This window comes from Cordyceps javanica, chromosome 5 (assembly GCF_051103115.1).
Source record: "Cordyceps javanica chromosome 5, complete sequence".
NCBI classification, from domain to species: Eukaryota; Fungi; Ascomycota; class Sordariomycetes; order Hypocreales; family Cordycipitaceae; genus Cordyceps; species Cordyceps javanica.
Window position 1 is genome coordinate 2,439,523 of NC_139299.1, and position 27,743 is coordinate 2,467,265.

At 52.5% G+C, this 27,743-nt stretch overlaps 7 protein-coding genes across 7 annotated transcripts; 3 read left to right on the plus strand and 4 right to left on the minus strand.

The window, feature by feature from the left end:
- Window positions 1-532: 532 nt before the first annotated feature.
- Window positions 533-2,003, minus strand: V2A60_007973 (3'-5' exonuclease; the record flags this gene model as incomplete). Its single annotated transcript, XM_083259253.1, has 3 exons — window positions 533-1,387; window positions 1,549-1,742; window positions 1,811-2,003. 3 exons carry the CDS (start codon window positions 2,001-2,003, stop codon window positions 533-535), a joined length of 1,242 nt encoding a protein of 413 aa, XP_083115379.1.
- A 5,376-nt stretch (window positions 2,004-7,379) lies between these two features.
- V2A60_007974 (caspase domain-containing protein) lies at window positions 7,380-9,127 on the plus strand (the record flags this gene model as incomplete). The annotated part of the gene is made up of 7 exons (XM_083259254.1): window positions 7,380-7,477; window positions 7,576-7,681; window positions 7,789-7,861; window positions 7,919-8,317; window positions 8,371-8,809; window positions 8,872-9,041; window positions 9,102-9,127. 7 exons carry the CDS (start codon window positions 7,380-7,382, stop codon window positions 9,125-9,127), a joined length of 1,311 nt encoding a protein of 436 aa, XP_083115380.1.
- Window positions 9,128-9,927: 800 nt separating this feature from the next.
- V2A60_007975 (uncharacterized protein) lies at window positions 9,928-13,995 on the minus strand (the record flags this gene model as incomplete). The annotated part of the gene is made up of 2 exons (XM_083259255.1): window positions 9,928-10,249; window positions 10,313-13,995. 2 exons carry the CDS (start codon window positions 13,993-13,995, stop codon window positions 9,928-9,930), a joined length of 4,005 nt encoding a protein of 1,334 aa, XP_083115381.1.
- Window positions 13,996-15,620: 1,625 nt separating this feature from the next.
- V2A60_007976 (Transglutaminase-like superfamily-domain-containing protein) lies at window positions 15,621-16,678 on the plus strand (the record flags this gene model as incomplete). The annotated part of the gene is made up of 2 exons (XM_083259256.1): window positions 15,621-16,420; window positions 16,492-16,678. 2 exons carry the CDS (start codon window positions 15,621-15,623, stop codon window positions 16,676-16,678), a joined length of 987 nt encoding a protein of 328 aa, XP_083115382.1.
- Window positions 16,679-16,807: 129 nt separating this feature from the next.
- Window positions 16,808-18,503, minus strand: V2A60_007977 (ubiquitin carboxyl-terminal hydrolase; the record flags this gene model as incomplete). The annotated part of the gene is made up of 5 exons (XM_083259257.1): window positions 16,808-17,364; window positions 17,423-17,819; window positions 17,872-17,971; window positions 18,026-18,120; window positions 18,177-18,503. The coding sequence occupies 5 exons, from the start codon at window positions 18,501-18,503 to the stop codon at window positions 16,808-16,810; spliced, it is 1,476 nt and encodes a 491-aa protein (XP_083115383.1).
- A 1,442-nt stretch (window positions 18,504-19,945) lies between these two features.
- V2A60_007978 (uncharacterized protein) lies at window positions 19,946-23,775 on the plus strand (the record flags this gene model as incomplete). The annotated part of the gene is made up of 2 exons (XM_083259258.1): window positions 19,946-20,410; window positions 20,461-23,775. The coding sequence occupies 2 exons, from the start codon at window positions 19,946-19,948 to the stop codon at window positions 23,773-23,775; spliced, it is 3,780 nt and encodes a 1,259-aa protein (XP_083115384.1).
- Window positions 23,776-24,292: 517 nt separating this feature from the next.
- V2A60_007979 (rRNA-processing protein UTP22) lies at window positions 24,293-27,652 on the minus strand (the record flags this gene model as incomplete). Its single annotated transcript, XM_083259259.1, has 2 exons — window positions 24,293-27,355; window positions 27,407-27,652. The coding sequence occupies 2 exons, from the start codon at window positions 27,650-27,652 to the stop codon at window positions 24,293-24,295; spliced, it is 3,309 nt and encodes a 1,102-aa protein (XP_083115385.1).
- Window positions 27,653-27,743: the final 91 nt, after the last annotated feature.

A 27,743-nucleotide genomic window follows, 5' to 3' on the forward strand; every position in this document is an offset into this window, starting at 1 on the left:
TCTGTCCATATCTTTACAATACGGCATTTGGGAGCATGTACATTGGGCAAAACACTACACTGAACCATTAACTTTTTAGTCTTCTTCTTCCTCCTTCCTTTATTCTTCCTTTGAAGTCGGCCATTGTCTTTTTGACTGGCAAGCGCAACCCATTTGGCAGTATATACATGTATACATATATGCCTTTTTTTCTTAACAAGCGAAGAACAACAACAAGTACATACACGATTATTTATAGAACCGTATTCTTTCCGGTCTCAGCGTTCAAGTAGCAAGAATACAAGGGGAATGAACATATTTGCGATTATTCAGCGTCTTCTTTTTCCCGTTGCTTGTCATGGAAAGAACTCCCAAAAGATGGTGCAAAATAGATGATTAAATTGACCAAAACATCACTTCGTAATGTCACGATTTCGTGCTATCCCTGTGTATCATGCTCCTCAAACGCCCCATCCCGCCCACACCGATGAGAAAGAGCAGGAAATAGCAGCCGTATGCCCTAGCGCAATACAGCTCCCAACTCCAACTCCATTCACGACTTCTCCTCTGAAGCAAAGACGGGAGGTTCCGGCTTGTGGATCATGTGCCAAAGGAGTAGGTCTCGGGTCGCGAGCGCGTCCTCGAGGCTGTCGTGGCCTTGGCCAGCGATCTGGATCCTGCGCTTCAGCCGCTCCGCCGCCAGCGCCTTGAGCGAGAGGCCAGGATACTTGGGCCTGTCCTCCTTTGGCGATTCCTGGCCGGTTGGCGGTGTAGGTGGCGGTGGTGACGCAAGCGGCGGCTGCTGGTGCTCGTCGGCGTCGTCGACTGTGTCCCCATTCTTGCTCCGTGATCGCCGGTTCCGGTGGTGGTGGTGGTCGTCGGGCGGCGGGGGTTGGATGTGCATCTCAAGCAGCAGCGTGTCGATTACGATCGGGTGGATCCAGCGCAGAGCGTTGAGGTCCGAGTTGGCCGAGTGGCCGACGACGATGGTGTGGGGATCGACGAAGCGCCAGAGGGCGGCGCGGGCACCGGCACGTCCCCCGAGGGTACGTCCGGCGCGCCGCGCCGCCTCCATGCTGGGCCGCGAGACGCCTGAGTAGCGCGTGTTGAAGTGCGCCATGCGCACCTCTGGCCACACGAGGCTGTCGACGAGCACGCGCCGAGTGAAGAAGTCGACGGCCGACACGCGGATCAGCTCCGACTCGCCCGACGCGGCGGTGCCCATTTCGCAGTCGAGGACGACGGCAGCGAGGGGCTTCTGCTGACCCGGCAGCGACCCCGTCCGAGGCGGTGTGTAAAAGTACTCCCAGTTGCTCTCGAGCTCGCCATGGCGGTATACGCGCGTGGTGTGGAACTGTTCGGCGGCGCAGGGAGCACTGGAGACGAAGTTGCCGCAGCATGTCCAGTACTGAAACAAGTTGTCATGTTAGCCCGGCGACGTGAAGAGAAATGGAGTGCAAGAGAGAGATATAGACTTGCCCTGGACTGGACACGGCCAGGATGATATCTGCAATTCATTGGTGGACCAGTCTGCTCGCCGTCCCTGCCTTCCTTGCTTTCTAGCTGTACATCCCGCATCATGTCGGAGATGTCGGCGGTGCCGGCTTGCAGCGACACAGATCTAGCGTGTGCTGACACGCTCGCTTGTCCCTGCTCTTCGCTCAGCGGCAGATAGTTCTCGGCCGCGATCTGCTGAGCGATTGTCGGAGCGAGCTTAACGCTCTGTGCCCTAGACTTTTGCTTGTCGTGGCCCTTACGCATGGCTGCCCACCCCCAGATATATCAACGTCAGATTGTGGTGTCACGTAGATTGTGTTTGACAGTGACCTACCTTTGGAACAGCGACCGCATCGCTTCTTCTTGTTCAAATCGGACGGTCCGAGTTGCCAGAGCACATACCCGGCTTTTTGTAACCGCTGCTGCGGGTGCGTCAGCCTCTGGAGACTGTCGAGATGCTCGCTCGTCGCCGGGATGGATCCAAAGTCGGCTTCCGGCAGTGACGTCTGGGACGTGAGCGTCGTCATACTGCGGAGCCTGGGTTGAAGTAGATGTAGGACCCAGAAGGAAAGAGCTCTCGGCGCTTCGTCAGGTGGTAGGGACTGGATGGGCTATGTCTTCCAGACTACTGAAGGGAGGGGAAGTAAGAAAAGAACTGCAAAGAGCAACTATCGGGAAGTAGGCGCGAATTAAAAGCACGTGTACGATGAAAACGACAAATGAATTAAGTTGAAAGAGCCGTTTCACATAATGAAGTAGACGGAGCCTAATTCATGGTAATCGTGGATGCCCAAACACGTCGTTTGTGAGTGCAACTTGCCGCCGCAACTACCAGTCAGAAGCTATTTGCTCCTCAGTCAGCCGCTCCGCCCCGCTACAGCCGGCTCTGAGCCAAGCAAGCAAACGCGCGATGGAGTCGAGCCCGCGATGAAGGTCGCCGCCTCGATAGCAACTTTCCGCAGAGAAATCTGGCGACTAAACTGCCGTTCTACGGTAGAGATCGTATGTATAGGGCACGTTGCTGTTTGCAACTCCTTCCAACCGTTTCACATGTTTGATGCGCTCGTGCGACGATGCTGGCAGACATAGTCGCCTGATCGAGCCATCAGCACATTACACGACAAAGAAAGACGAAACAAAACAAAGAACAGTTGTCCTCTAGTCATTTTACATGCAAGAGTGAAGACTCATAAAAGGCTGCCTGTGACGTTAGGTGGCACTTTGGCGACGGTAATTAGCGGGAAACAAGATAGTCTGGCGCCATGCCCGTTTTCATTCGTGGATCGTGATTTAAGCAAACCAGTCGGCCAGTGCGCAGAAAAGTACAACAGCAAGAAACCCCAGACTGTGTTAGCTTCAGAGTCCTCTTTTTGGGCATGCGTCTTGGGCTTTGGAGAAATGCTGCTTCAAACCGTGACAGACAATCGTCATCCGCAGACCATCCGCAGACCATCGGCAAACCATCCGTCAAGTAGGTGTCATCCTGGCCACCTCCGCAAAAACAACGACATCATGGGCACGTTTTGCCACGGCAAGCCCGACGACACGCTGGGATATGCAAGGCTGATTGGCAGCGACGAGGCAGGGACAGGCATTACTGTCCGAGGATACGACGCCAATCTCGAGTTGCATGCAGATTTCGTCTAATGTGGTGGCAAAAAAAAAAGCAACCCAAAAAAAGGAGCATAATGCCGAATGGCGTCACTTGGGAAAAAAAAAGACAGAGCTGGCAATACTACGCTAGCGTCAAGCTGGGAACGATGTACTTCCTTCATCCCTGCTCAGCTGTGTCATGGGGCCGCCGAGGAAGAGATGGGTAAGGACTTGACTCAGGCCTGGTGGATTTTAAGCGCGGCATTTCACAACAGACCATTCGGGCGCGCTTTTCAAGCTGGCCAAGTTGGCCGATCCGGTCAAGCGGCGTTGAAACCCATGATTCATTCCCTGTGCTTGTACCAGTAGACCATTGTCTTATCACGGCGTGTCCTGGCCGAGATGGGAGGCGGGAAGGGCACAACAGCCACTCCGGCGCCGATCGTTTTTTGGGGGTACTGGTAAGACAAAAACGAACATGAGATGGAAACTGCAGTTGCCTATTGCTATTGCAATTGCCTATTGCCTATTGCCATTGCAGCTTCGGCCTTCCTTTTCCTTGTAGCAAAAGCCAGCGTCAAAAAGTGGCTGCATTTCAGCGTGCATGGCTCCGGGGCGGCCGACGGCACGGCGTCTGCTCAGCCTTCCCAACGGGGAACAAGGAAAACTCTAACGCCGGGGTCAGCTATGCTCGGCGCTTTTTCTGAATATGGAAGAGCTGGAGAGAAAGGAAGACGGCGAAGTGATTGCGAGGCCTCTCGGAACCGGAACCCTTCTTTTTTTCCCCGTCTATCTTGCTTTGGCTTTAAACATGGCCATCTAGCTTGACATGGATATAGCCGATAACTACGGAGTACCCAAGCTACTGCTAGGTGAGGCTTCCCCATCTTTGGCTATGCTTGCAGCAACCACCACGACAGTAGCGCCTTCAAGTGAGCCTCGACACCAATTTGCTAGTGGCTCGGAGATAACCATTACTACCCAGATCGTGAAACAGACAGGACGCTAATGGCCGCCATTCCTGCCTAGTATGCCCTCTGCCTGCCAAGATGATGTTGCATGGCTTGCTTGCTTGCCTGCTTGCTGGCTTGCGCTCGTCAAGGCTGACGTACTGCTCGTGACAGGCCCAGCAGCTGGCAACGGCACAGGTCGCCAGGGGTGCGATCAAAACTCTATCGAGGCAACATGCTGAAGAGCAGGTGCTTGCATGAACATGCATCTGACTAGGCGGGAGTCAAGTGCGCCACTTGTCTTGTGACGATGCAATAGCAGCAGTAGCAGTATCATTAGGAGAAGCAGAAACAGCACGTAGAGTGTGTTATGCGGCCAGGAGAATGGAATCGGAGGTGGGCGAAAGATGGATACAATACCCATCTTTGCTCACTCTGCAGTTAGGTGGAATATCCTGCATCGCGCAGCCCGTGAATCTGCCGCGACTACATCATTACGTAGATGATGAAATATTGTGCTTGTTAACCCATGCAAGTGCTTCATCGGGAGATCCGAGAGATGCACTGCACGGCGGTGGGGGTCATTCGAACAGCAGGGCAGCGGGCCGCTACTCTCTGTTTGGTGCGCTGGCAGTACAGAGAGCGAACCAGGGAAAGGTGAAAATATGAGAAAAGGTGGGAAAGAGGGATGTATTTTTTTTAAAGAAGAAGGGAAAAAAATGAGAGATCAAAAATGATTGGTAGGGAAAGGCTGGCATATCAATAAAAACTGGTAGGCTGTAGTTGGACGGCAAGCAGACCGGCTGTTCTGTTGAGAGTAGCCATGTGGGTTACTCGTGGTTAAATTGTGATGGCCCTGATATCTCTGGCACGATGCTCTGGCTGGTCGATTGATTAACTCATTCGAGCCGAGGTATGTATATGTACGTATGCACGTATCTATCTAGTTCACAGCCTGATACATAGCAATGCCGTGGAAATACGGAGAGGCTAATTCCCGTCGTCTCGCACTGGACAGGATGCGTTCGTTCCCACCATTGCCCGGCACTTTTACGCTCATGGTCCCTTGTTGCTATCGGTACATACTTAGTATAATTTTTCTTTCCCAGTGGGCAGAGCCGAGAAATGGAGTCAAGCGAGAGTGACAAGGGGCAAAAAATTGTGGCGACAATGAGTGCATAGGTGGTGATGCAGCTGCCCACTACACTACCTAGCCTGCACTTATTACATAGGCGGATGATGACTGCAGTTGATCGAGGACTACTCTGTAGAGAAGAGGGAGGAGGGGCCGATGAGCATGTGGAAGAGGCTCGGAAAGGCAATGCCGAGAGAAGCAGAATTTATATAATATACATGGTGGAAAAGCTATAACATGGCCGTAGGGTGAATACTCGCTTCATCTTGTTTCGTTTGACAACTAGTCTCTGATTCGACCTGAGGATTACGGAGCGAGAAACAAGACAGACAAGTGGTAAGTCAAGACACGCATAGCTACGGCCAGACACACATGGACATCCACATGCACATAGAACACACACACGCACACATTTACATGCCCACATACTCCACGACTCAAACAACGACACACAGACGAAAAAGACCACCGCCCATTATGCCAGCAGAAGTCGTACCCCACCAGCCTTTCTCCAACAGGCACTCGGCGGTCCGCCCAAGCACCAAGCGCCGGCCGCGGCATTCGGCAGAGGCCAATGTAGCAGGAAGAGGGGCCAACAACACAGAGACCGAAAAAAAAAAGAAAAAAAAAACCAAAAAGAAGAAAGAAAAAAAAACACAGACTTTGGTCTACTTAGCTTATTCCCACCTTCTCCAACATTGGCGTCGCTGAACAGCTGAGCTTTGGATTTTAGTCCGGCGCCGGACCAAGGAAGCCGGCCGTTGTTGCCACTGGAACCCTCTCGCACTACTCCGCTGAGTCCCCGCAGCCACACGCACCAGTGACAAACCAACCTCTGTGTGCCAAATGGAAACAAGCACCGTTTGGCCAAGTGCCTCACTTCCGGTCCCTCTCCCTCTCCCTCTCCCTCTCTCTTGTCTGCCTGTCCGTGTCTCTCTGTCTGGCCAGCCCTGGCAACCTAGCTTGGCTGGGTCGACAGCGTCGGCTGAACCCCTTCAACGCTAACACCGCGCAATCTACGCAGATCATTTGCAGGGGGGAGGCCTTGTTAATTGCTTGATTTGCTTTTATTCTCTTTTAAGATTATTCTTTTTAAGATTATTCGCCTTTTTTTTTCTTTATGTTTCCCCCCCTTTGCTCTCTCCCTCTCCCTCACACACTGCCATCCTTTATTCGACTCTGATTGGCTCGGCCGAAACTCCGTCATCCCGGCCGCCCGGGCACCATAAGATCAGCAGCACCGGCAGGCCAGCCCAGCCCAGGGCTGTTTGTTATTATCCTCTTATTGTTATTAAGTTTCTGGATCTTTTTGCAGAGACTTGGCCGCTGCTGAAGGCTCTCTCCGATTACCTAGGCAGTGAACCACCAATAACACCTCTTCGCCACTCCCGTCCCATCGGCCGGCGACAAGAGCCTGCCTATCTACCTACCTATCTTGGGTACCTACAGTAGCAACGTTGGCTACTACCCTATCCAGTACCTACTGGCCTAGTTACTAGGTACCTAGCTACACCAGTACCTTGGCTGCTCTTTATTAAGGCATCTCGGTAGCACCATCTTCCACAGATTACAAACCTGGTACCTGGACCGTTGCCCATCGAACTACCTAGTCAACTAACTAGCCATCCGTCTCTTTTAACCTATATACCTATAAGGGAGCTCCCTTCCAAACCTATTTACCTCTGGTCGCCCAATTACCCAACTCGCCGACCACCTTGCACACGTCCCTACTAAGGTATATTTCTACCTACTTGGGACTCGTGTCCCAACCTACTTCGGCCACCAGCAAGTCACCACCACCACCACCACCGCCGCCATAATAACCACCACCACCCGCTTCCTCCTCTTCCTCCACCACCAACCACACAAACGACTTCGAGACACTACCACCACCACCCGAACCCGCCCCCCCCCGGCCCCTCCACCTTCAACATCGTGCGTCGCCAGACCTTGCTCTCGTCCCAACCCCAACCGGCCCTTCTTCAGCTCTTCCTCATAAAAAGCTTCATGCTGCGCTCGTGTCTCGCCTTTTTCTTCCTTGCCCGCCCGTCGATCCGCGCCTCTTGAGCCTACTCAATCGCCAAACACCCCAAAGCTTTGACGCTCGTCGCCGTTTCGACGCCCTCGACGCCATCTTGTTTCTGCGTCTCGACTCTGACACCCTCCGACAAACTCTAGCCCGCCACTTTTGCTTGCCGCCTCGCTGAACTCGTTCGTGCCCAGCCATGTCCAGCTACTCAGGCCACGGCCGCCCTCAGTACGGCCCTCCGCCTGTGCAACAGCACCAGCAGCAACAGCAGCCCTACCAGTCTGCCTCATACGGGTATGTTCCATCTCTTTGGCCTTGCGCTTTTAATCCGTCGCGTTTCCATCCTCACTTGACTGACTTACAATTGCGCAAACTTCCCTCCCGCTGTCTAGTCCTCCTCAACACTCACCTCAGACGTACCCGAACCAGGGTCACCCTTCCCCCCAGCACGTCTACTACCAGCAAGGACAGATGCAGCAACAGCAATATGCTTACCCCGTATGATCAGCCCATTGAGTTTTGAGCTTTGAGCGCGTTGAGCGCGTTGAGCGAAATCCCCCTCTCACCGTGTTCCTGACTCTGCAAAGTACTGACAATCCCCGCAGCCCCACGGCAACAGCCCACATCATTATCATCAGCAGATGCCTGGTCAGCCGCCATATAATGGTGGTCGTCCCGGTGAGCTCACTCCTTCTTAGCCCTGCCTTTCCGTCCCATGAGCTAATGCATCGATAGGCGCCGCGCCGCCTCCCCAGCAGCAGCAGCAGCAGCATGGCCAGCAGCAAGGACGCCAGGAAATGGTCCCGCCCCCAAGCACACCTCAGCACTTTGGAAGCGGCGCACCCCAGAGCTACTCGTTCAAGTATTCGCAATGCACCGGACGCCGCAAGGCCCTACTCATCGGAATCAACTACTTTGGACAACGCGGCCAGCTGCGCGGTTGCATCAATGATGTTCGCAACATGACATCGTATCTAGCCGAGCACTTTGGCTACAGGCGCGAAGACATGGTCATCCTGACCGACGACCAGCAGAACCCTATGAGCCAACCCACCAAGCAAAATATTCTGCGAGCCATGCATTGGCTCGTCAAAGATGCCCGCCCCAACGATTCTCTCTTCTTCCACTACTCTGGTATGGAATCCGGCTCTATATCTAATAACAAACATGGTTGCTAATGTATGCAGGTCACGGCGGCCAAACCAAAGATCTTGACGGCGATGAGCCAGATGGCTACGACGAAGTCATCTACCCCGTAGATTTCCGCCAGCACGGGCACATTACCGACGATGAAATGCACCGAATTATGGTCCAGCCCCTGTGCGCTGGCGTACGACTGACGGCCATTTTCGATTCATGCCATTCTGGTACTGCCCTGGACCTTCCCTACATTTACTCGACTCAAGGTATTCTCAAAGAGCCTAATCTGGCCAAGGAGGCTGGCCAGGGGCTCTTGGGCGTCATTTCCTCTTATAGCCAGGGTGATCTCGGTGGCATGGGTAGCCAGATTGTCAGCCTCTTCAAGAAGGCTACGAGCGGCGAGGAGGCTCACAGCCGTGCCATGGCCACCAAGACGTCCCCCGCCGATGTTGTCATGTGGTCGGGAAGCAAGGATGACCAAACTTCGTACGTGAAAATATACAGAGAGAAAACATTACTGGCGAATATCAAGCTAACGAAACACACAGTGCCGATGCTAGCATTGGCCTCCAGGCCACCGGTGCCATGTCTTGGGCCTTCATCACCTCGCTCAAGAAGAACCCGCAGCAGAGCTACGTCCAATTGCTCAACAGCCTCCGCGACGAACTCGCCACGCGGTACACGCAGAAGCCACAGCTTTCCTGCAGCCATCCTTTAAGTACGCCAACTTAGTCCCCCCCTTGCTGCGTCAATATAGTACTGACCAGCGTGTCCCCAGACACCGACCTCCTATTCGTCATGTAAACAACCAGGTATGGCCAGGAGCCTTTCTTATTTGTGCTGTAAACGGGCAATCCAGAGCGGGTCGGAGCTCGTCACTACTACGCGCTATTGAGGCGCAATATTGAGCGAGAGTCTTTTTTATGCCTTTTTGTTTTCTTTTTGCATATCTTCCTCTTTTCGTAACAGATGGGTAACTTTATTGGGGGTGGGGTATTCAAACGCGGGCTTTGTTTTTCTTTTTCCTTTTTTTCAATCGATATACCTTGGGACTATCCATCATTTGCAGGCTCTATTTTCTTGTTTTTTGCTCTTTTTTATTTGCTTTGCGTTCTCGCTGTTTGAATAAGGATTGCAGAGAGAGAGAGGGCGGGAGAGAATGGGAGAGGTTGGCATAGGTGTCTCATGAAATTTGGTACTGGGGAAAGAAAAACGGGCATACAATTTTTTTCTTTCATGATTTTATATCAAGAATCGATATGAAATAGTACTAGGCATGGCAAAGGATGTGAAGAAGCAGAGGAGAAGTAAGTAATCGCATCTTTTGCCTATATATATGCGTGATAATCGAAATAAATAAACGCCTTGAACCGTTTGAACCAAAAACAGTCAGCGTCGTGAATCCCAACAAAAGGGCATGAGTGGAACGCCGTACGAGTCCGTTGATGCTACCAAAATTTCCGCCCAATGTCATGTAAATAAATGTACAGCAAAAGCAACCCGACTCTTCCCTCTCCGAACCGCAACCAAACCAAACTGACTCATGGCAAGGCAGATGAAGATGGAGGAAAGAAAACAAAAACATCAAAATAACAGCAACGACCTTACGCGACGACGCTGTCGTCCGCGTCCTCGTCTACTCGAACAACCCTCAGCCCGCGCGTGCGCTTCGCCTTACGCCTCTCCTCCGTCGCGGCGACGAGCCGCTTGCGGACGACCTCCTGCGCGGCCCAGCGGCGCGCCGATAGGCGCATGCGTGCGACGAAGCGCGCCATGACGAGGAACGTCTGTAGCGTTGGCTTGCGTCGCGCGTCGTCGCCGAATGACGACGACGACGTGCCGCCGCTGCCGGGGAGGAGCAGCGGCTTGCGCGAGTGCAGAATCTTGGTGCGAATGTGCTCGAGCTCCCGGAGTTGCGCCTTGTTGCTGTTTTTGGATGTCAGTATGTGGTATAGAAAAGGTCCAACAGAAGGTAAAGGGAAAACATACCATGCAGTGGAGATATCCAACTGCAGCTGAATAAACTTCTTGGCGTAGGCGGCGTCGGTGCGCATGGCCGCCTCGCGCTCCCACCGTGCCTGCATCCAGTCCATCTGCATAACTAGACCGCGCAGCTCCTTGCGGTGGCGGTCGGCCGCGGCGTCGGATGCCCGCACCACCGTCTCGAGCGCCGTCTCGGCCTCCACGAGGCCCGTCCTGCGCTGGAGCTCAGCCACGTTGCGCTGGAGCTTCTCGGCGCTGACGCGATACGCCGCCCGCTCGCTGCGCGTCCGCTCTAGCTTCCGGCGGAGCGCCACCTCGGAGCTTACGAGGCCCTCGATCAGCGCTTGCTGCTGCCGCACGTCATGTTCTAGGTTGTCAATCTCCGCCTGCGTTTTGCGCAGGTGCCTGGCTTCTTTGCTGCTACGGCCGTCCTTGGCTTTGGAGGAGGGCGAAGTGACGGCGGCGGCCACGATGGCGGCGTCACGGTCGCGTATGGCCTTGTCGAGCTGGTGCTGGAGGCGCTGCAGCGACTGTGCGTGCTCGGCTGCCGTCTCTTCGGCTTGCTGGCGGGCCTCCTCAAGGAACTCCTCGAGAACCACGCGCTGGTCTTCGGCGTCGTCCAGCTGCTGCTGGAGCTCCTCCGTCATGACCTGCGAGCCCCCATAAGTTGCGTTGGCCGTTTGGCTACCGTTGGGCGAGGATAAGATGCGGGAAACTTGGTTGTCGTGGAGCTTGCTTTCGAGATCTGCCACCTCGCGCCGTAGGCCCTTGATGATGTCCTTGCTGGCTGCTTCGCGTTGTAGGAACTCAACTTCTTTTTGGCGAGCGCTGGTAAGGTCGCGTCGAATTATGGACACTTCGCTACTGCCATCGCCGTCTAGAAGGGCCTGCGCCGAGGCCAGCTGTGTTTGATAATCCTCAACGCGGCGCTCCAGATCGCGAATTGTGCGGCGGGTCGTGGAGTTGTCAGCAGTCTCCACGGATGATGCCTGTCGCAGCTTGGACTGCAGTTGCATGATCTCCTGACTTAGTCGATCTTCCTCCGCTGCAGCCTTCTCGATCTCGCTTTCGAGGGACTTTTCCACAGACTGTCGCTGTTCTGAAAGAGCTTTATTTTCGTCACGTAGGCGTCGTACTTCACTGTCAAGTTTCAGCTTGGCGGTGCGCAGATCGAGACGCTCTTGATCTACGCGAAGTGTGTCATTGTCTTGATGCTTTGTGCGGCGCAGTTGGCTATCCAACTCATCACGCTCCGCTTTGATCTCAGCCAGCGAGGTCTGGGTAGTGCGGAGCTCAGCTCGGATCGAAGCCAAAGTGTCCTCGAGTGACCTCTTCTCCGACGACACCTTGTCAAGCTTGTTGTTGGCGTCTGTGAGCTGCCATTTGAGGCGAGTTGGTGTCTGTGAGCCACGGTTAGGAGTACCTTCGACAACGCTGCGAGGTGCCTCAGTGCTCGATCGCAATGTACGGAGCTGCTCACGTAGACTCTCGCACTCGCGCTTCAGAGCTTCACCCTCACGACGACTTGGTGTAGTTATGACGGTTGGCCTACTGCGCAGCGCCTCTACTTGGTCCTCCAGAGAAATCACTTTGTTTGCTTGAGTCTGGTATTCGACTTGTGCCTGCCTCAAATCGTCGCGTACGGTAGAGAGTTCGCTCCGTAGATCGGTCAGCATCTTCTGGCGAGTCTCTAGAGCATCCTGCAGGTCGTCTATTTGTCTTGTCATCAGTGCCTCTTCGCTTCGATGGCGCTCTTCCTCCAGCTTCAGGCCATCCTGAAGCCTAGATCCTCTGTCTGATAGAGATCCTTCCGCTTCGCGCAGGCGGTCGATTGTCCTTTGAAGCCCAGCGGCCTTTTCCTCGGCCCTATTACGTTCCGCTTCCAGAGTTTGTTTCTCCGTCTCCCATTTCTCGCTGTCGTTATCGTATATGTTGTCCTTTTCGCGTATCTCAGCCTGTAGATCCGAAATGTCGTCATTCAGACGTTCCAGCTCATCTTGATACTGTCCGCGCAGGTCCTTTTCAATTTCGACAGCGTAGTCACGCTCCCTGGTGACAGTGCTTTCAAGCTCCTCAACCTCCATCTGTAGACGTCCGACGTTACGTTGAAGCGAGTTTGATTCTGCAGCTAGGGTGTCGTGTCGCGTTTGAATCAAATCCTTCTCATCTATCTGGGATTGAAGCTCCGCTTCAAGTTCCAGGATCCTGGCCTCTGACTCCGGGTTTTCTTGTCGCGTGGTTGCCTGCTGGTGCTCCAGCTGGTCAACTTTGGCCCTGAGCTCGTCAATTTCGCCATTGGCTTCTGTGTATTCCTTTTCGAGCGTAGCATAGTCCTCGCCGGCCTTGTCGAGCTCCTCTTGCAGTCTGGTGACTCTCTCGTCAATCTGCCGAGAAAGACCTTTCGTAACAACCGACTTGTTGGCCATCTCTTCCTGTAGTTCCTCCAAGTCCCGTTCGGCTCGATCTTTTTCTGTCGCGGCTGTTTCAAGTTTCTCATTGAGTTCGTCGACCTGCTCCTCTAGACGACGAATATTCAGCTCTAGGTCTTGAATTGTTTCCTTCGCTTCGTCCAGCTCGTCGCTGTTCTGGCCATTCTCCTCTGCCTCCCGTACTTTCTGTTCTGCTTCCCTAGCTCTTGCTTCGGCATCTTCGATTTTGTCTTTGAGATCTTCAGCTTCGTCTTCTCGCTCTGTTAATTGACGATCTCTATCTCGTAAATCCGCCTCGAGATCTTCAATACTATCCCGAAGCTTCTCTATTTCCTCCTCATTGCCCTGACCCGCGGCGATTTGCTGACGCAAGTCGCGCAAGTCTTCTTCCTTTTCATCTAGTTCCTGCTGTAATCTCTCCACTTCGGCGCGACGACCATCATCCTCCCCGGGTTGAGACGCTCTGCTCTGCAGCTCGAGGATCTGCTGACGACACGTCTCCAGCTCCCGCTCGGCCGTAATAAGAGACTTTTTAAATCGGTGAACTTCTCTCTGCATGGTGACTTTGTCCACTTTCAGCTCCGTATTCTCTTTAAGGGCCGCTTCGTGAAAGCCGGGGCCAGCTTTCCGGAGGGCTTCCTCTAGAAAATGTATCTTGAGCTTCAGGCCAAAATTCTCCTTCTCGATTTTGTCAATAACATTTTCTTGTTCTCGGAGCGAAAGCTGGTTGCCATCTTGCAGCGGGCCTTTGTCACCACCACGTCTTGTCGCAAGCGCAAGAGGTGTAGAAGCAACACTGCTGCTATCGATTTGTGGAATTGTGTGGTCGAGGTATGACTGATTTCGCGACGTTGAATACATGGACGCGTCCATTCGAGGCACCGGCGTCAAGTCGTTTTCATCAATACGACTTAGATTGGGCGTCAGGCTCACGGCGCCATTCTCCTTGCCGCTGCGTTGGCGAATACTGTTTCTTGTCGCTGACTTGAGCAGTGGTGTAAATTCGGCGCCGCCTATGCTCGGCGGCAAGTTGTTTCGGTCTGTTAGGGGATCACGACGGGGTGTTCTGATGTTGACGCCGTTGCCGTTGGACCGTCCATTGCGCAGCTGTTGTAGAATGTTGCCGCCCTCTTTCTGCGGCGAGTGGAAAGAAGCTTCTTGCGAGATGTCGGCAAAGTCTGGCCCACGGCCAAGGTAGGTAGCATCTCCAATGTTGGTCCTCGGCGTATCGAGGACACCACCGTAGCCACCTTGTACCATCGCGACAACGCTGAAAGGGAAGCACGGTGGTTGAGGTAGAGGCTGGTTGTCGAGGACCTATTCGGTATGAAAGCACATATAGTCAAAATAGTCCCGAAAAGCTGTTTACAGAAATAAAGCGGAATAGAAAACAAGCGCTCGAACAGATCTTGTAAATTGCGTTGCAAGGCAACAAGTCTGCGCCAAATGCAAGCAGAGCAAGCATATCGATAATTCCATGGCTAGTGGAGGTACGCGTTTGTGTTGTTTACTTCTTGCCTATTTTGGGACTAGCGCCCTGTCATATGCAACGGCCAATGAGCAGCCACTACAATGCCTGACTACCCACTTTAACTATTTTTATGCTTCAAGCCCATTGTGCTGGCGCGCCATATAAATCAGAGCACCACTCTGTTCGACGACATGTTGGGGTATTTTCAGGATATAAATTAGCAGTTCTCACATCCGATTTCTGGCGCACTTCACTGAAACTGCGTAAGCTGGTGGGGTTCTCTGTCAATCTGTGTCAGCAGCCCTCACGTGTGATATCTAGCGGTGACGACATTTGTTCTCGGACGGCCTGGCATATATATATGCGTGTACCAGGTTCCCCCACTTCGGTCCTTGTTGGGATATCGGTTGTGCATCTTCACATCTTGTGTCATCATACAAGATGACGGAGCACAGCCGTAACGGACATCTAGACCATGTGTCAATGGATATGCTTCCGGACGACGTCATGGAGCAAGTCCTGCGGCATGTACCACCATTGGACAACCTGGCTGGTCTGCAGAGTATCTCTCACAGGCTACGGCGCTTAGCAAGCCATCCTCTTCTGTGGAGGTACCATTGCCTGGCGACATTCCAGTACTGGCAGCCCGAGCATAACTTGGAACTTCTTTTAGAAAGAAATGCATCTGAAACAAACTGGAAAGCCTTGTTTCTGATGCGCCAAAGACAGAATGCATCGATCGCACGTATCCTCGATCGCATCGTTGCGACCCAGGTAGATCGTATCGCCGGCATGCAACAGATCTGTCAGTATGGCTATGATGCTAAAGACTTCCTCATTGACAAATGTCGCACTGTCCATGATGATCCAAATGTTCTGGCAGTGAGGTACGGCTGCTGTTAACACTTTTCCATAAACGTCTACTTACGAATCTCCAGACACTATGCAGGGGCAGTTCTTGGCAGCATACATAGGAACATTGCCGTTCAGCAATGGTTCCAAGTAACCAACACGGACTCAACAGATCCTTTAAATATGCAGCCGTCTCTCGAAAAATCACTGGCCGCCTTTGACCTTTTTGTGCTGCACGACCAACGAGGTGATCTCAATGAGGTAGGTTCAAATGAAAGAAATAGCACACCAGATACTAATCTTTCACTTGTTGCAGACCAGCCAGCTGCTAGATACTTATACCAAACTGTTTATAAAATCCCAACCACAATGGAGCGAAAAAAGCACCAGGGAGAAAGCACTGGCGTTAAATCAGTGGATACGCGCAAACAATCTTTCTGGATTAGACGATCAACGGCTGGATTACAGAAACCTCCGAAACTGTTTTATAGGACAGGCGCTCCGAGATCCCAAACACGAATCGCTCCCCATCATCTCTTGCGCAATCTACTGCTGCATTGCCATGAGAATTGGCCTAGACGCGCAATGCCTCCTTGCGCCTATTTGTGTGCACGTCGTCGTTACAGCGCCGCCTGGCTACGACCTGGACATGAACCCCAGCCAAGATAAGCATCATATGTATCTAGACCCATTTGCCACGAATGGTGAGGTGCCGATAGACAAGCTGGAACATTTAGTCTCGCAGGCCGACATGAATGTGGCGAGTCTGCGCAACTCCGGCACCGTGTTCGCCATTGCCACCCGAACAGCGTACAATATCGAAGCATCCCACGCTGCCGGCTCCCGTCGCGCAGACCCTCTCTCCATCAGCAAGCTGCTGCACGGCCACGCCGCCACGAACCGTCAGCTGGCGCTCTACGCGACGCGGTGGGCGCTGCTTATCCTGCAGTCGCCTTTCACACAACGGTGGCTGGAAAGGCGCACCCAGCTCCTGCGGCACATTCTGCGCGACTGGCCCGAGGACGAATGGATCATGTCGCGGTACGTGCTGGCACAGAGTAGGCGCGGCGCCGGTGCCGGCGCCGGCCAGGCCGCGGCGCGCATCGATACGACCGCCATGCACCGCGCTTGGCGCCCGGACCGCTTGCAGGCCGAGGCCTTCCAGAACGAGCTGACCGCAGAGCGCGTGGCCCCCTTTGGTATCGGGCAAGTCTTCGTTCACAGGCGCTACCAGTGGCTCGGCGCCATCGTCGGCTTCTATGAAGTGCCGCCGGCGTCGTGGGGCATCTTCGACGCGGCCTCGGAGGGTGACAGCGCTGCACAGAGCGGCGACGACCGGAGGCGATTCTACATCAAAACCATGTAAGTATCGAACAGCTCCCGGGTGTGAATTCGAATAGGTTGCTAACTTTTCATCTTTCTTCCTCGTTAAGAGCTGCCTCCAGCACAGACGAGCAGGTCATTGCTCCTGGAAACCTAGAAGTGATCCAAGACGAATCCAAAGTGACTGACTCCATGTTTCCACTGGCTGGGAAGTATTTCAAAAGATTCGATCGCGACCAGTGCCGCTTTATATCCAACGTTGACGAGGAATACCCACGCTTGGCGGCTAGGAACTGAGGCGGCGAGCAAGCAGGATGTAATGAACGATGTGCAGCCGCGAGGCTTGGGCTACCATGCATGACACTATTGACATTAATACATACACTTAGGCAAATGCTTCCCCTAATCCCCCTAGTGCGCCGCGGATCATGGTGACAGCTTGATGATGTCTCCCAGGACGCCCTTTTCAGCCAATTTTGATATCCATTTATGCAGGACGCTCCCGTAGTCCTTTTTTCTTGCCGTGACGCGCTCTTCGTCGACCATGGCAACCATGGCCTCGCCCCGATACTCTCCCATGGCAGCGCGAGCTTGCGTAACAAGCTCGGCCCTTCGATTTGCTGCCTCGCTAGCATTGGGCATGTCGTCGCACAGTGTCAAATGAAGAGACGCGGCAGGTAGTTCTGCGGCAATATCCTCTGGTTTTAAGTCATACGCACTCAACAAAAGAGAGTCGTTCAGGTCGAGCTGCATGTCGCTAGCAGAGACGAGGGTAGTGTACGCATCACCGTGCCTCGTCGTCATTCCGGCGTCCAACAAATACACCGCCGTCAAAGTGTCGAGTATAGATTTCTTGTATTCCTGAAGGGGGCTCTGGCAGAGAGAGAGCAAATTGAATGAAAGCTGGCTTTCCTCATACTGCAGTAAGCGAGCTTCAATCTGAGGTCGAGCTACACTTGTCCAGTCGTCGCTGTCGAAGCTGCCTATATTCTTTTGTTAATATACTGATTAGCAGTTCTCTTTTTTTAAAGGGCTACATACCAAGCTTTCGAGGCTTGCCTCGGAGCCCATCCAGCTCCCAGACAAAGCCTCCTGAAGGGACGTAAGCGATGAAGTGAAAGCCATAGTCGTCGCTCCGACGCTTTTTCGGCTTCTTCTTGCGAGACGTGCTGCGAGACGCTGGAGCGCGTTTCCGAGATTTGGTGTCGGACGCCTCATTCTCTAAAAACAAATCTGCATTCAGGCAATCCATACGACGCGCAAAGGAGTTATGGGTCTGCCGGATGAACTTGTTTCTTCCGAGCTCATAGCCTCGTACTGCAGTGCTCATCTTGGAGGTGGCTTCCTTGAATGCCTTTAGTTCACTCCCAAGGTCGATGCTGGCGTGGTTCATGACTATGTTGAGCAGGGCGACGGTCGCGCATGCATTAGATGTGGTCTATCAAACCTTGTTAGCAGTGGTTGAAGGACTATATGGAAGTTCAACGAACTTGATTTGCAAACCACAACGGCCCGCCCTCATCTCCTGCCTCATCATCATCGAGAAATGGTGCATACTGGAAGAGGAAAATGAGGCCATATACAGGTTTCCTATATAACGTCAGTGATATTTCTACCTCGTTGCAATATGAAGACGAAACTTGCGGCAGAATATCTAGAGAGTCTTGATCAAGAGAGACTAATTCCTGAATTTTAACGCCCTGCACACCGAGGTCTTGTAGGATGATATTGAAGAATGCCTAGAAGATGCGGAGTAAGATAAATGAGGCACTTAGTGTGCTTGATTCCAACTTACCGGCTCGGATTCTAGCTCAATCCAGCCGTCCCAGTCCTCAATATCATTGGACGTGAGTGGCTTTAAGGCCTCCTCGAGAAGGTCATCGGGCAATACATGGCTCTGGGGCGGAGCAGCAGCTTTTCGTTTTGGATTTCGCCTCTGCTCGTTGGTTGCCAGGTCTGACTGGCTCATCTTTTGAGAAATAGCCTCGCCATTCGGCTTTTTCCTGCGAAATTGCACAACGATGCCCGATTTCGCGAAGCGCTGCGACTGATGGCAAACGCTGGTCTGTGAACTATCCCGCTCCGGCGATCTGTTAGCAACGCGACCACTGCGGAGGTGCATTTTGATATTGTAGTTTGTCGGATATGTGGTCGGGAAGGCTGGTGGCGAGTTATGTCTTATGGAAGTGGTTGTGATTCATGCGACTACGACGGCATCGCCGTCATAGCGAATTTCAGAGCGGAGAGGCGTCAAGGAAGTTTGATACTGGGCAGAGTGAGGGTTTAATGAAAACCAGTCTAAAGTGACATGGACAAGGAATGGTATAACGCAGAAAGACGATGCTGCAACAGCGGCCCTGCTTGTGACATGTGGGAGCTGGACGGCAGCTGACAGAGCAGCAAACTGTTATCCTGCGTTTGCAACATACTTGCTAGTAGAGGGTTCGAATATGTGTTAGCATACGGATGAAGTTCGATCAGTCGGCTGATCAGAGAAAAGCAGAGTATCAAAATATCAGAATCAGGTCAATGCAGCCAAAGCTACTTAGATGAAATAGTCAGAGGCGGGTAACCATTGAAAGTATGAATTCCCTTGGAAGCCATCGTAGCTGGACGATAAGTATAGTACAAGTATCAGAGAAGCTCATTAGCACCAAATGCTGCAGGATGCGACGGATAGCGGTACTTTTGGGATACCCACCCACCTGCTTTGAAATGTTGCGTTGTTGTGACCAGCAACTACTATAATAAGGTAGGCAGCGCTGACCAGCGCGTCGCATACACAACATAGGTACCTAGCAACAGGTGGAAAAAAAACATCGCCGCTGAAAACTTACCTAAACTCTTCTTAGAATATATATAATCCTATAAAATAATTAAAAATATAAAATAAAGTTTTTTAAGAGATTTAAACTCTTATCTATTAAATAAAAATTTTATTTTATTTTTAGTATTTTTATATAATTAACTAGAAATTATATATTAAATAGTTTATATTTTTATATTTTATTCTTTTTGAAATCCTAAAAAATAGTTATTAGTATTATAAAAACTAGAAACTAAGAAGAATAATATATATAAAATAATAACTTAACCTTTATAGTACTTAGATAGTTAGAATATAGATTATTAGAGGAATTAAAATTTATAATAATCTTGAGTGCTGAGTTCTCACCTAATTTTGGTGTAAACGCTAGCAACCACCTAGCGGCGATGTTTTTTTTCCACCTGTTGCCTAGGTAGGTACCCACTAAACCATCCACTGATATCCTGTACTAGCGCTGAAACTTAGCCTTAGGTACCTAGGCGACCGCCATAGATGCCTGATGTTTGGCGCAAGCCATCCCTGTAGCTCGTCCCACAACACCTGCACCCAGTCGTCTGTTTGTGCTAGGCATCGCGTTTACGACGTGACGTGAAAAAGTTGCCCTGGCCGTTGCATTCATCGTCAACAACCACACAACCACGGCGACACTGCCCACAACGACGCTCTTCTGTGCGCCGAAATCACACAGATTTCCCGCTCACGCTCGATAGAAGCTTCTCCGCATACCACGGAATGCGATGAGCGCGACTCCTCGCTTGCGGTCTGGGTACCCCTCGACTCCTGGTACTGCTGCTCCGCGACGCAATGTTCAACAAACACCCAGCACCGTCGGCTCCGTGTCTTCCACAGCCAGCTTCAACAAGTCTGCTACGCTTCCGCTGGCCCCTGAGAAGGCCGTCAGGCAAAATCAGGCTAGCCAGCCCCTAATTCCTCTGACGCTGCTCGACGCTCCCCAGCAGCGCTTCTACGCCTTCGCCGTCTACGTCCTGCTCTGGGCTTGGAAGCTGTATGACTGGCTCCAGGTCGTTGAAGAGGGCGACAGCTCTTGGTGGCTGTTTTTCAAATGGATTTTTATTGACTTTGCCTTCTTGTTCGGCCTGCCAGAGCTCCGTATACCATGGCTGGAGCTTTCGCAGTTTCTCGTCACTAGTGTCTTCATGTCGCACCTGGTCATCAACTATATGTTGATGTTCAACATTCCTGTAAGTTATATCTTATTACTCCTCCAAAATTCCTGACTGACCGTTGCCAGCTTCCTTGGCAATCTTTCTTCCTCGGCATTGCCAAAGTTCTCTACGACCGCGAATTGTCCATTTCCGAGCAAAATGTCAAAGTTTCAAGCATTCTGAACAACCACTCCTTGATCATGGGCAAACAGATCATCAACATTCTTCCCGAAGGCTCCGCAATGCTTAATCCGGAGCACAAGCCATACTGCATCGCTTCCAAATCCAAGACCGGTGTTGTGCTGCCCATCTATTTCAATTCCACTGTCCCAGCTGAAATTGAGCTCATTCGAATCGATCTCGACACGAACAAGGAAGAGAAAATCAAAATTGCCAACCGCGATGTCAGCAAAATAGCCAAGCAAATCCGAGAGCAAAGCGCAGACCCTAACATGGCTGGCTTTCAATGGGATTACAACGTCCGGCGACCCGGCGTGTATCGACTGGGCAGGGTTTTGGACGAGTACAAGCTCGAAATTCAACGTGGTGTTAAGGATACATATGTCGTGCCCTGTCCGCAGGCGAAAATTCTGACTGCCGATTCTTCCCAACGCTGCATCCGTGACCTATCCGACCTGTCACTCGAGGTTGTCGGCACGCCCCCTCTCAAAATCGTCTACAGCCGAACAATCAACGGCAAGAACCATGGTTTCCACTTCCAAAGTTTGCAGCCAGACGGCTTCAGTTCACCACTCCTCGGCTCTACCACTGATGTTCTGCCCGATGGTGAAGAAGACATCTCGTGGGTTCGTCCCGCTCGCGTTACTGTCGGCTTGAACGAGTCCATGACTGCCTCCGGCGAGTGGGAATATTCTGTCGACGAGGTACACGATGCCTTTGGCAACAGTGTCAAGTATGCCGAAAGTGCTGATGATCTCGATCACTCTGGTGCCCGTGGTCTCGTCCAGAAGTTTGCTGTCAAGGAACGACCGAAGGTTAAGATGCAAGGCTGTGACCTTCGAAATGCCTTAAAGGTCGGCAAAGGCACTTCATCCAAGCTTCCGATCTCGTTTCAAGTGAAAGGAGGCGTCCCAGACACAGCCTACAAAGTGCAATGGAAATTTTCTCCCATTGACACCCTCACCAACAACGGTGACCATGGTGACAAGAGTACTCTTCACAGCTATTCAGCTAAGAAATCAGACGACAAGCCAAGCGTATCTGCGCCAGGTCTCTACACTCTAACCTCTGTTTCTAGTGGTTCTTGCGAAGGCGAGGTTGACGAACCCTCCTCTTGCCTTCTTCTGAACCCTCTTGAGCCGCAGCTCTCTGTCCGTGCCGAGGAAATCCCTGACAAGTGCGCCGGAAACTCCATCGGATTGAGAGTCAACCTGGATCTTGTCGGCACTCCACCCTTCGTCGTTCGCTATGACATAATTGGCAGCGACCAGCATGTCGAAAGTAGAACACACAGGGTCGACGGCTTGCGGTCTCAGCTGGAGCTGATTCCTCAGGAAGCTAGTCGCCAGAAATATGTGTTTAAATCAATCTCCGATGATGTATACAGGAATATTCCGCTTACTGGCCAGGACAAAATTCTTGAGCAGGAAGTCAAACCCGCTGCAAACGCTGTCATTGCACACGGTTCTAGGAACATCAATACTTGCCTAGACTCAAACGTTGAACTTGACGTGGTCCTTACTGGGGAGCCGCCTTTCAACCTTGAGTGGGAAGTCATTCATGACGGCAAGCGCAAAACAGAACGCGCCAACGATCTCAATTCCAAGACATATACCATCCAAACACCTACTTTCACTAAGGGTGGCGAGTACATTCTTGCGCTAAGCAGCGTCAAGGACCAGCGAGGGTGTAAGTCTTTCCTTCAAGATCAAATCAAGATCATTGTGCGTCGTCAGCGACCTCGTGGTGCTTTTGGTTTGATTGAGCAGAAGCAGACTATTATGGCTGTTGAGGATACTGCTCTGCGTCTTCCCCTACGACTTCAGGGGGATGGGCCATGGACTGTTTCCTACAGGAATCTCAATGATTCTGTGGGAACAATCACCAAGAAAATCGACAGCCCCAACGGGTTCCTGGTGGTGAAATCTCGAGGTGTGTACGAGCTTTTGGACATACGAGATCACACCTGCCCCGGTACTGTCGAGCCGGCTGGATCGACTTTCGGGGTAGACTGGTTCCCTCGGCCAGAAATTTCCATAATTGAAACGGACAGCGTCAGCACGACGGATGGTGGATTTATGAAGCAAGAGGTTTGCGAAGGAGATATAGATGGCTTCGAAGTCAAACTGCAGGGCTCACCACCCTATCATGTCGAGTACGAGGTTCAGCAGCGCTCCCCCCAAGGATCTAAGGCTATCAGTCGAAGAGAATTCGACGCCGCGCTCTCCAAGGCCGCCATTTCCATGGACACTGGCAAGGCTGGCGAATATACCTACAAGTTCCACGGGCTCGCCGATAACCTATATAATGCCGATCAAAAGTCCAAGGTGCTTACTGTGCAGCAGCGCGTCAACGCCAAGCCAGCTGCTATATTCACCAAACCCGGACAGAGCTTCAAGTTTTGCATGGAGGAGCAAGAACACGAGGATAAGATTCCCATCACGCTCACCGGCGTAGCGCCATTCTTCGTTGAGCTGGAGATCAAGCACCAGGCGGGTTCACCGGCGGAGACATACCATGTACCGTCCATCAACTCCAACTCCTACGCTATGCAAATTCCTAGAAAACATTTGCGACTGGGGTCGCAGCAGCTCCGCATCCGACGTGTACGTGATGCTCGTGGCTGCCAACAAAAGTACGAGGTGGGCGGACCTTCCATCCAAATTCAACTCTATGACGCGCCGTCCATCTATCCGCTTGAATCGCGGCAGGATTACTGCGTCGGCGAGCGCATCGCCTACACGCTGTCGGGCACGCCGCCCTTTGACATCCAATATGAGTTCAACGGCAAGTGGAACGCAAAGTCGCAGACGACGAGCTTCCGACGTGTTGCTGAGAAACCCGGCGACTTCATCATCACGCGCATCTCGGACAAGGCGAGCGAGTGCCGCGCAGCGGTGCACCTGCCCAAGAAGATCCACCCACTGCCGAGTGTGCAAATCAGCCGCGGCCAGCAGTCGCGGGTAGACATCCACGAAGGCGGCGAGGTGGACATTCTTTTCGAGTTCTGGGGTACCCCGCCATTCGAGTTCACCTTTACGCGCAGCACCAATGCCAAAAAGGGCCACCGCAGCGTCCTCCTGGAGACGCGCCACGATATCTCGTATGAGCACTCCAAGGTTGTCAAGGCCTCGCAGGAGGGCACGTACGAAGTCGTTGCCATCAAGGACAAATTTTGTTCATACTCGACGCAGCAGACCGACAAGCGTGACAAGAAGTAGCGCCAGTCTTGATTCTTGTCTGTCGCATTATTTATCTTCATAATGACGAATATTTTCCACTGTTGGGGTCTTTTTTACGAGCTGGTTCAGTCGGGCATGGGGGAAAGAGAAAATGAACACGGCAGGTTGGCTCTCCTGACTTTTGTTTTTCAATGTGTATATTTGCATGCTGTTTTTTATACCATGGCACGGCGTTGCTTCTCGCGTTTTTTTAACACAGCTCAAACAGAGAAAAAAAGAAAATCGAGTTTGGGCCTTGTTTCTAGCTAGGCTGGGTTGACGTTTCTTACTGTTTTCCGGGGAATGGATGTTGGGTATTTGCGCACGTTAGATTGTAAAGAAGAGAGGCAATGAGAATGTTGGTCTTTCTTTTAGCTGAAAAGTAGCTCTTCTCGCATAGTGATGAAAATTTCCCCCGATTTATGCAAAAATCAACTCCATGTATATACTGTGCAAAAACCCATGCTATTGTGTAAAATGTGACTTCAATTTCTGAGTTTGATATTTTACTTGTCGTCTACTCGTCGTCATCATCAGCGACAACCTCGATCGTCTTGATGAGCGCGCCGCCGATGCGCGCAATCTCCAGCAGCACAGCCTTGCGGTTCACTTCGACGACGTCCTCGCCATCACCGGCCGCACCCGGCGCTGCACAAAAGTTGTATGGCAGGCCGGCGCGGAACTTGGACAGCTGGAGCCGCGGGTTCCAGAGCGCCGCCACGGTCGCGTCGGCGGCGGCACCGCCGGGGAAGAATACGAGCGTATCCTCGTAGACGCGGCGGAGCTCCTCGACGAGGACGTCGACAGGCCGGGCACGTACGGGCAGCGGCGCGCGCCCGACAGCGCCGTCGAGGTTGCGGAACTGCGAGGTCCGGGGCGCGACGGCGTCGCTGCCTGTCTCGCGGGCGATTGCGCGCAGCGCCTTGCTCGAGAGGCGTATGAGCACGTCGTAGTCCTGCAGGGCGGGCTCGAAGAGCGGGCCGGCGGCGTCGACGTGGTGCGCACCATGCTCGCGGACGAGCTTGCAGGCGGCTTTGGCGAGGCGTGTCATGCGCGCGGCAATGAGCTTGCTGGGGCTATCCTGAGTGTACGACAGGCCGGTGTGGTCGTACGACGTGGCGACGATGAGCACGGTGTGGTTCATGTTGGGGTCACGCTGACGCCAGCCTTCCAGCTCGTGCTGAATGGCGCCGCGCTCGTCCGCAGTGAGCTCCTCCGCCGTGTCCAGGATGAGTGGCTCTTCGCGCCAGTCCCACCTCGAGAGAAAAGCGAGCGTGCGAAAGAACCCAGTGGTAACGGACGAGGGTGTCATCCAAGGATAGGGCTGCATGAAGGCGTGGAGGACGAAGAGCTCAATGAGCTCCTCACTGATATGGCCGGTGAGCTTGTGCGCGGCAAACCAGTGCTTGACGAGGCGAATAGTGGGGGACAGCGCTGGCAGGCGCGTGCAGTATGTGGCAATGGTCTGAGTGTGGAGGGGGAGGATGTTGAAGAGCCAATTGAAGCGCAGACCAGCCTGCTCGGCTTCTTCACGCACGCGGTGTTCCAAGGCCTTGTTCTTCATTTGGCGCTCGAGGAGCGTCTCCTCGAGGTCGCAGTGGATACGCAACCGGAATGCAGCGCCGCTATCGTACAGTATGTCCAAGTAGGCGAGGTTAGAGATGCCGATGTCTCGGTTTTCTCGGCCTAGATATGTCTTGATGTTGTCGTGCGCGGCCGTAAGCCGGCGGTCGATGTCCAATAGAAACTCAATCTTGGTCTCTTGAATGGCGGTCAAGTTTTCCGGCCACTTGTTGGATTGCTCAAAGTACAGATTGACGTCGATAGAGTCGACGGTGTCCTTGTGGAAGCCAACCAGAGGCGCCTCCACGGATGCATAGCGAGCGAGAGCAGAGACTGGAGAGAGCTGGCGTATTTGCAGAGGCAGGTCGTCCAAGCTCCGTATGTCGTGCTCGAATGTTTGAAATGATCGTCTAGCGGTGTCAAAAGCTGGTTTATCGAGGCTGGAGATGTCAATGGTGGTGGCGAGATTGGCACCCGCAACATGCACGTCGTCGGGGCCAAGCTTCATATGGCGACTCAGAATGTATTGGGTGATTTCCTGACAGATGTCGAGAGGAAGCTTGCTAGTCCATTCAACACATTCCAGAATACTACCATCTTTGAAACGACGCAATTCGGCCTTTTCACCCCAGAACTGACGAAACTTAGCGGCGTCTCTCTGCTCCTCAGCAGGTGGGCCGTGTTCCATTTGCCTGCTCATCTGCGCCAGTTCGAAAATGACACCAACAGTGACAACAGCCATTGCAGATGGGCAGGTCCCCGCAAGTTTCCACTGTTTCCTTGGAGGTGGCTGGACGTAGACCAACTGTGCACGTTTGCCAAATGCTTTGTGCAGGACTCTATGAACATCAAGACCAAAGTCTGCGATCTCGCTTCGACGGTCAAGCGCAGGGCCAGACTTGGCAAGATTGGGGCTCTTGATTTCGAGCACAGCATCAAAGACCTGCAGTGGCACGTCTACTCTTGTAATGAATGTCGAGTCAAACTTCTCGGACGGCTCATCAGTGAGGAGCTCTGTGGTGGACCTGGAACACATCTGCAGGTAATTTGCAGAACCGGGCGTCATCTTAAAGAGGAGATTGAGCTGTCTCGTAGGGTCGAACATGACAGGGCCTGCCTCCTTGATAGTCTCAGCAGCCGTCTTGGCCGAGTTGAAGGCAAACGCCTTCTTGGTAAAGTCAGTCGTAGAAAGGAACTGAATCGCTGCCTTGAAAAGCTCGGTGGCACTTAGAGACGACGATAGAGCTGCTGCGCCGTTCCTGCCGCCCATCTTGAGCAGGAGCGCGATCATGGCTGCCCATTCAAAATGCCCGAAACCACCTCGCGATATGGCACTGCCGAATCCGCGCTGTCGAAGCCATATTCTGCCGAGAATGCAAGCGTCTCCGAATGCGGCGCACTCATTTTTAGCATTGGCAATGACGCGGAGGTAGTGTATGAAAGTTCTCTCCGCATTTAGAGTCGAGTTGTAAAATGGCGTGGCCGTCGCATTCTTCTTGTTTACATCTGTCGTCTCCGTTCGAATATTGCTCGAGTTTGGAGTCAGCTTTGACCACGCAAACAAATCATCAGGCGCGCAAGGGATCAGTCTGATGTGTGTATCGCGTTTTGTGGATTTCTTGGAAGATTTACTGCTTTCTTGTTCAGGGAGGCGAAGGACAAGGATAGGAAGCAGAGGGTTTTCGTGAAGGAGCTCGTAATGGATGTCTATTTCGTCACCGAGACCGGATTTGATTTTCGAGGCAATAAATGCAATGTAGTATGCTCGTCGGTAAAAGTAGCGCATGTCGAGGTAGTCCTTGTCCTGAAAGAGGGCCTTGGGCATTTGAACAACCATGTCGATTCCTAGTCGCTCTTGAGACTTGATCATTGTCCTGCCGACAAAGCTGCCAACAACGTTGCATTGCGCAGGCGGCGAGAATGCCACTTTAAGATTGGAATCTTTGGTGGGTTTCGGCTCTGGGTAGGGAATGGTAATGCGATGCTTCTTTTCGAATTTGGTAGAGGCCTCGTGGATCTAGAGGGTGTTAGAAGCTTGTCGTCACAAGTTGGCATGTTTCTGACAAACAGGGATAGGATCGTGAGGCTCTATCGAGTCAATTATACTTTTTATTCCGTGCAATTGACTGTCTAGGTCCTTGAATGTAGCGGCGTAATCGAGCTTGGTCTCTTTGAGCAGCTCATCGGTTTTCAAGACAAATGTACTTGCGGCGGAGAGACGAGTAGCGTTTCGGGACTCAAAGTCAATCAAGCCTTTGTGACGAATACCCTGGCCCGAATGGTCGAGCTTGCGGCGCTTAGATCCCAACTCCATGATGTCGCGACAAATTGCGGTGTTGAAGACTGTCGTCGCTGCAACTTTCCTGTCGCCCAGAATTTTTTTTTTGGGCGGCAGACTACGAGTA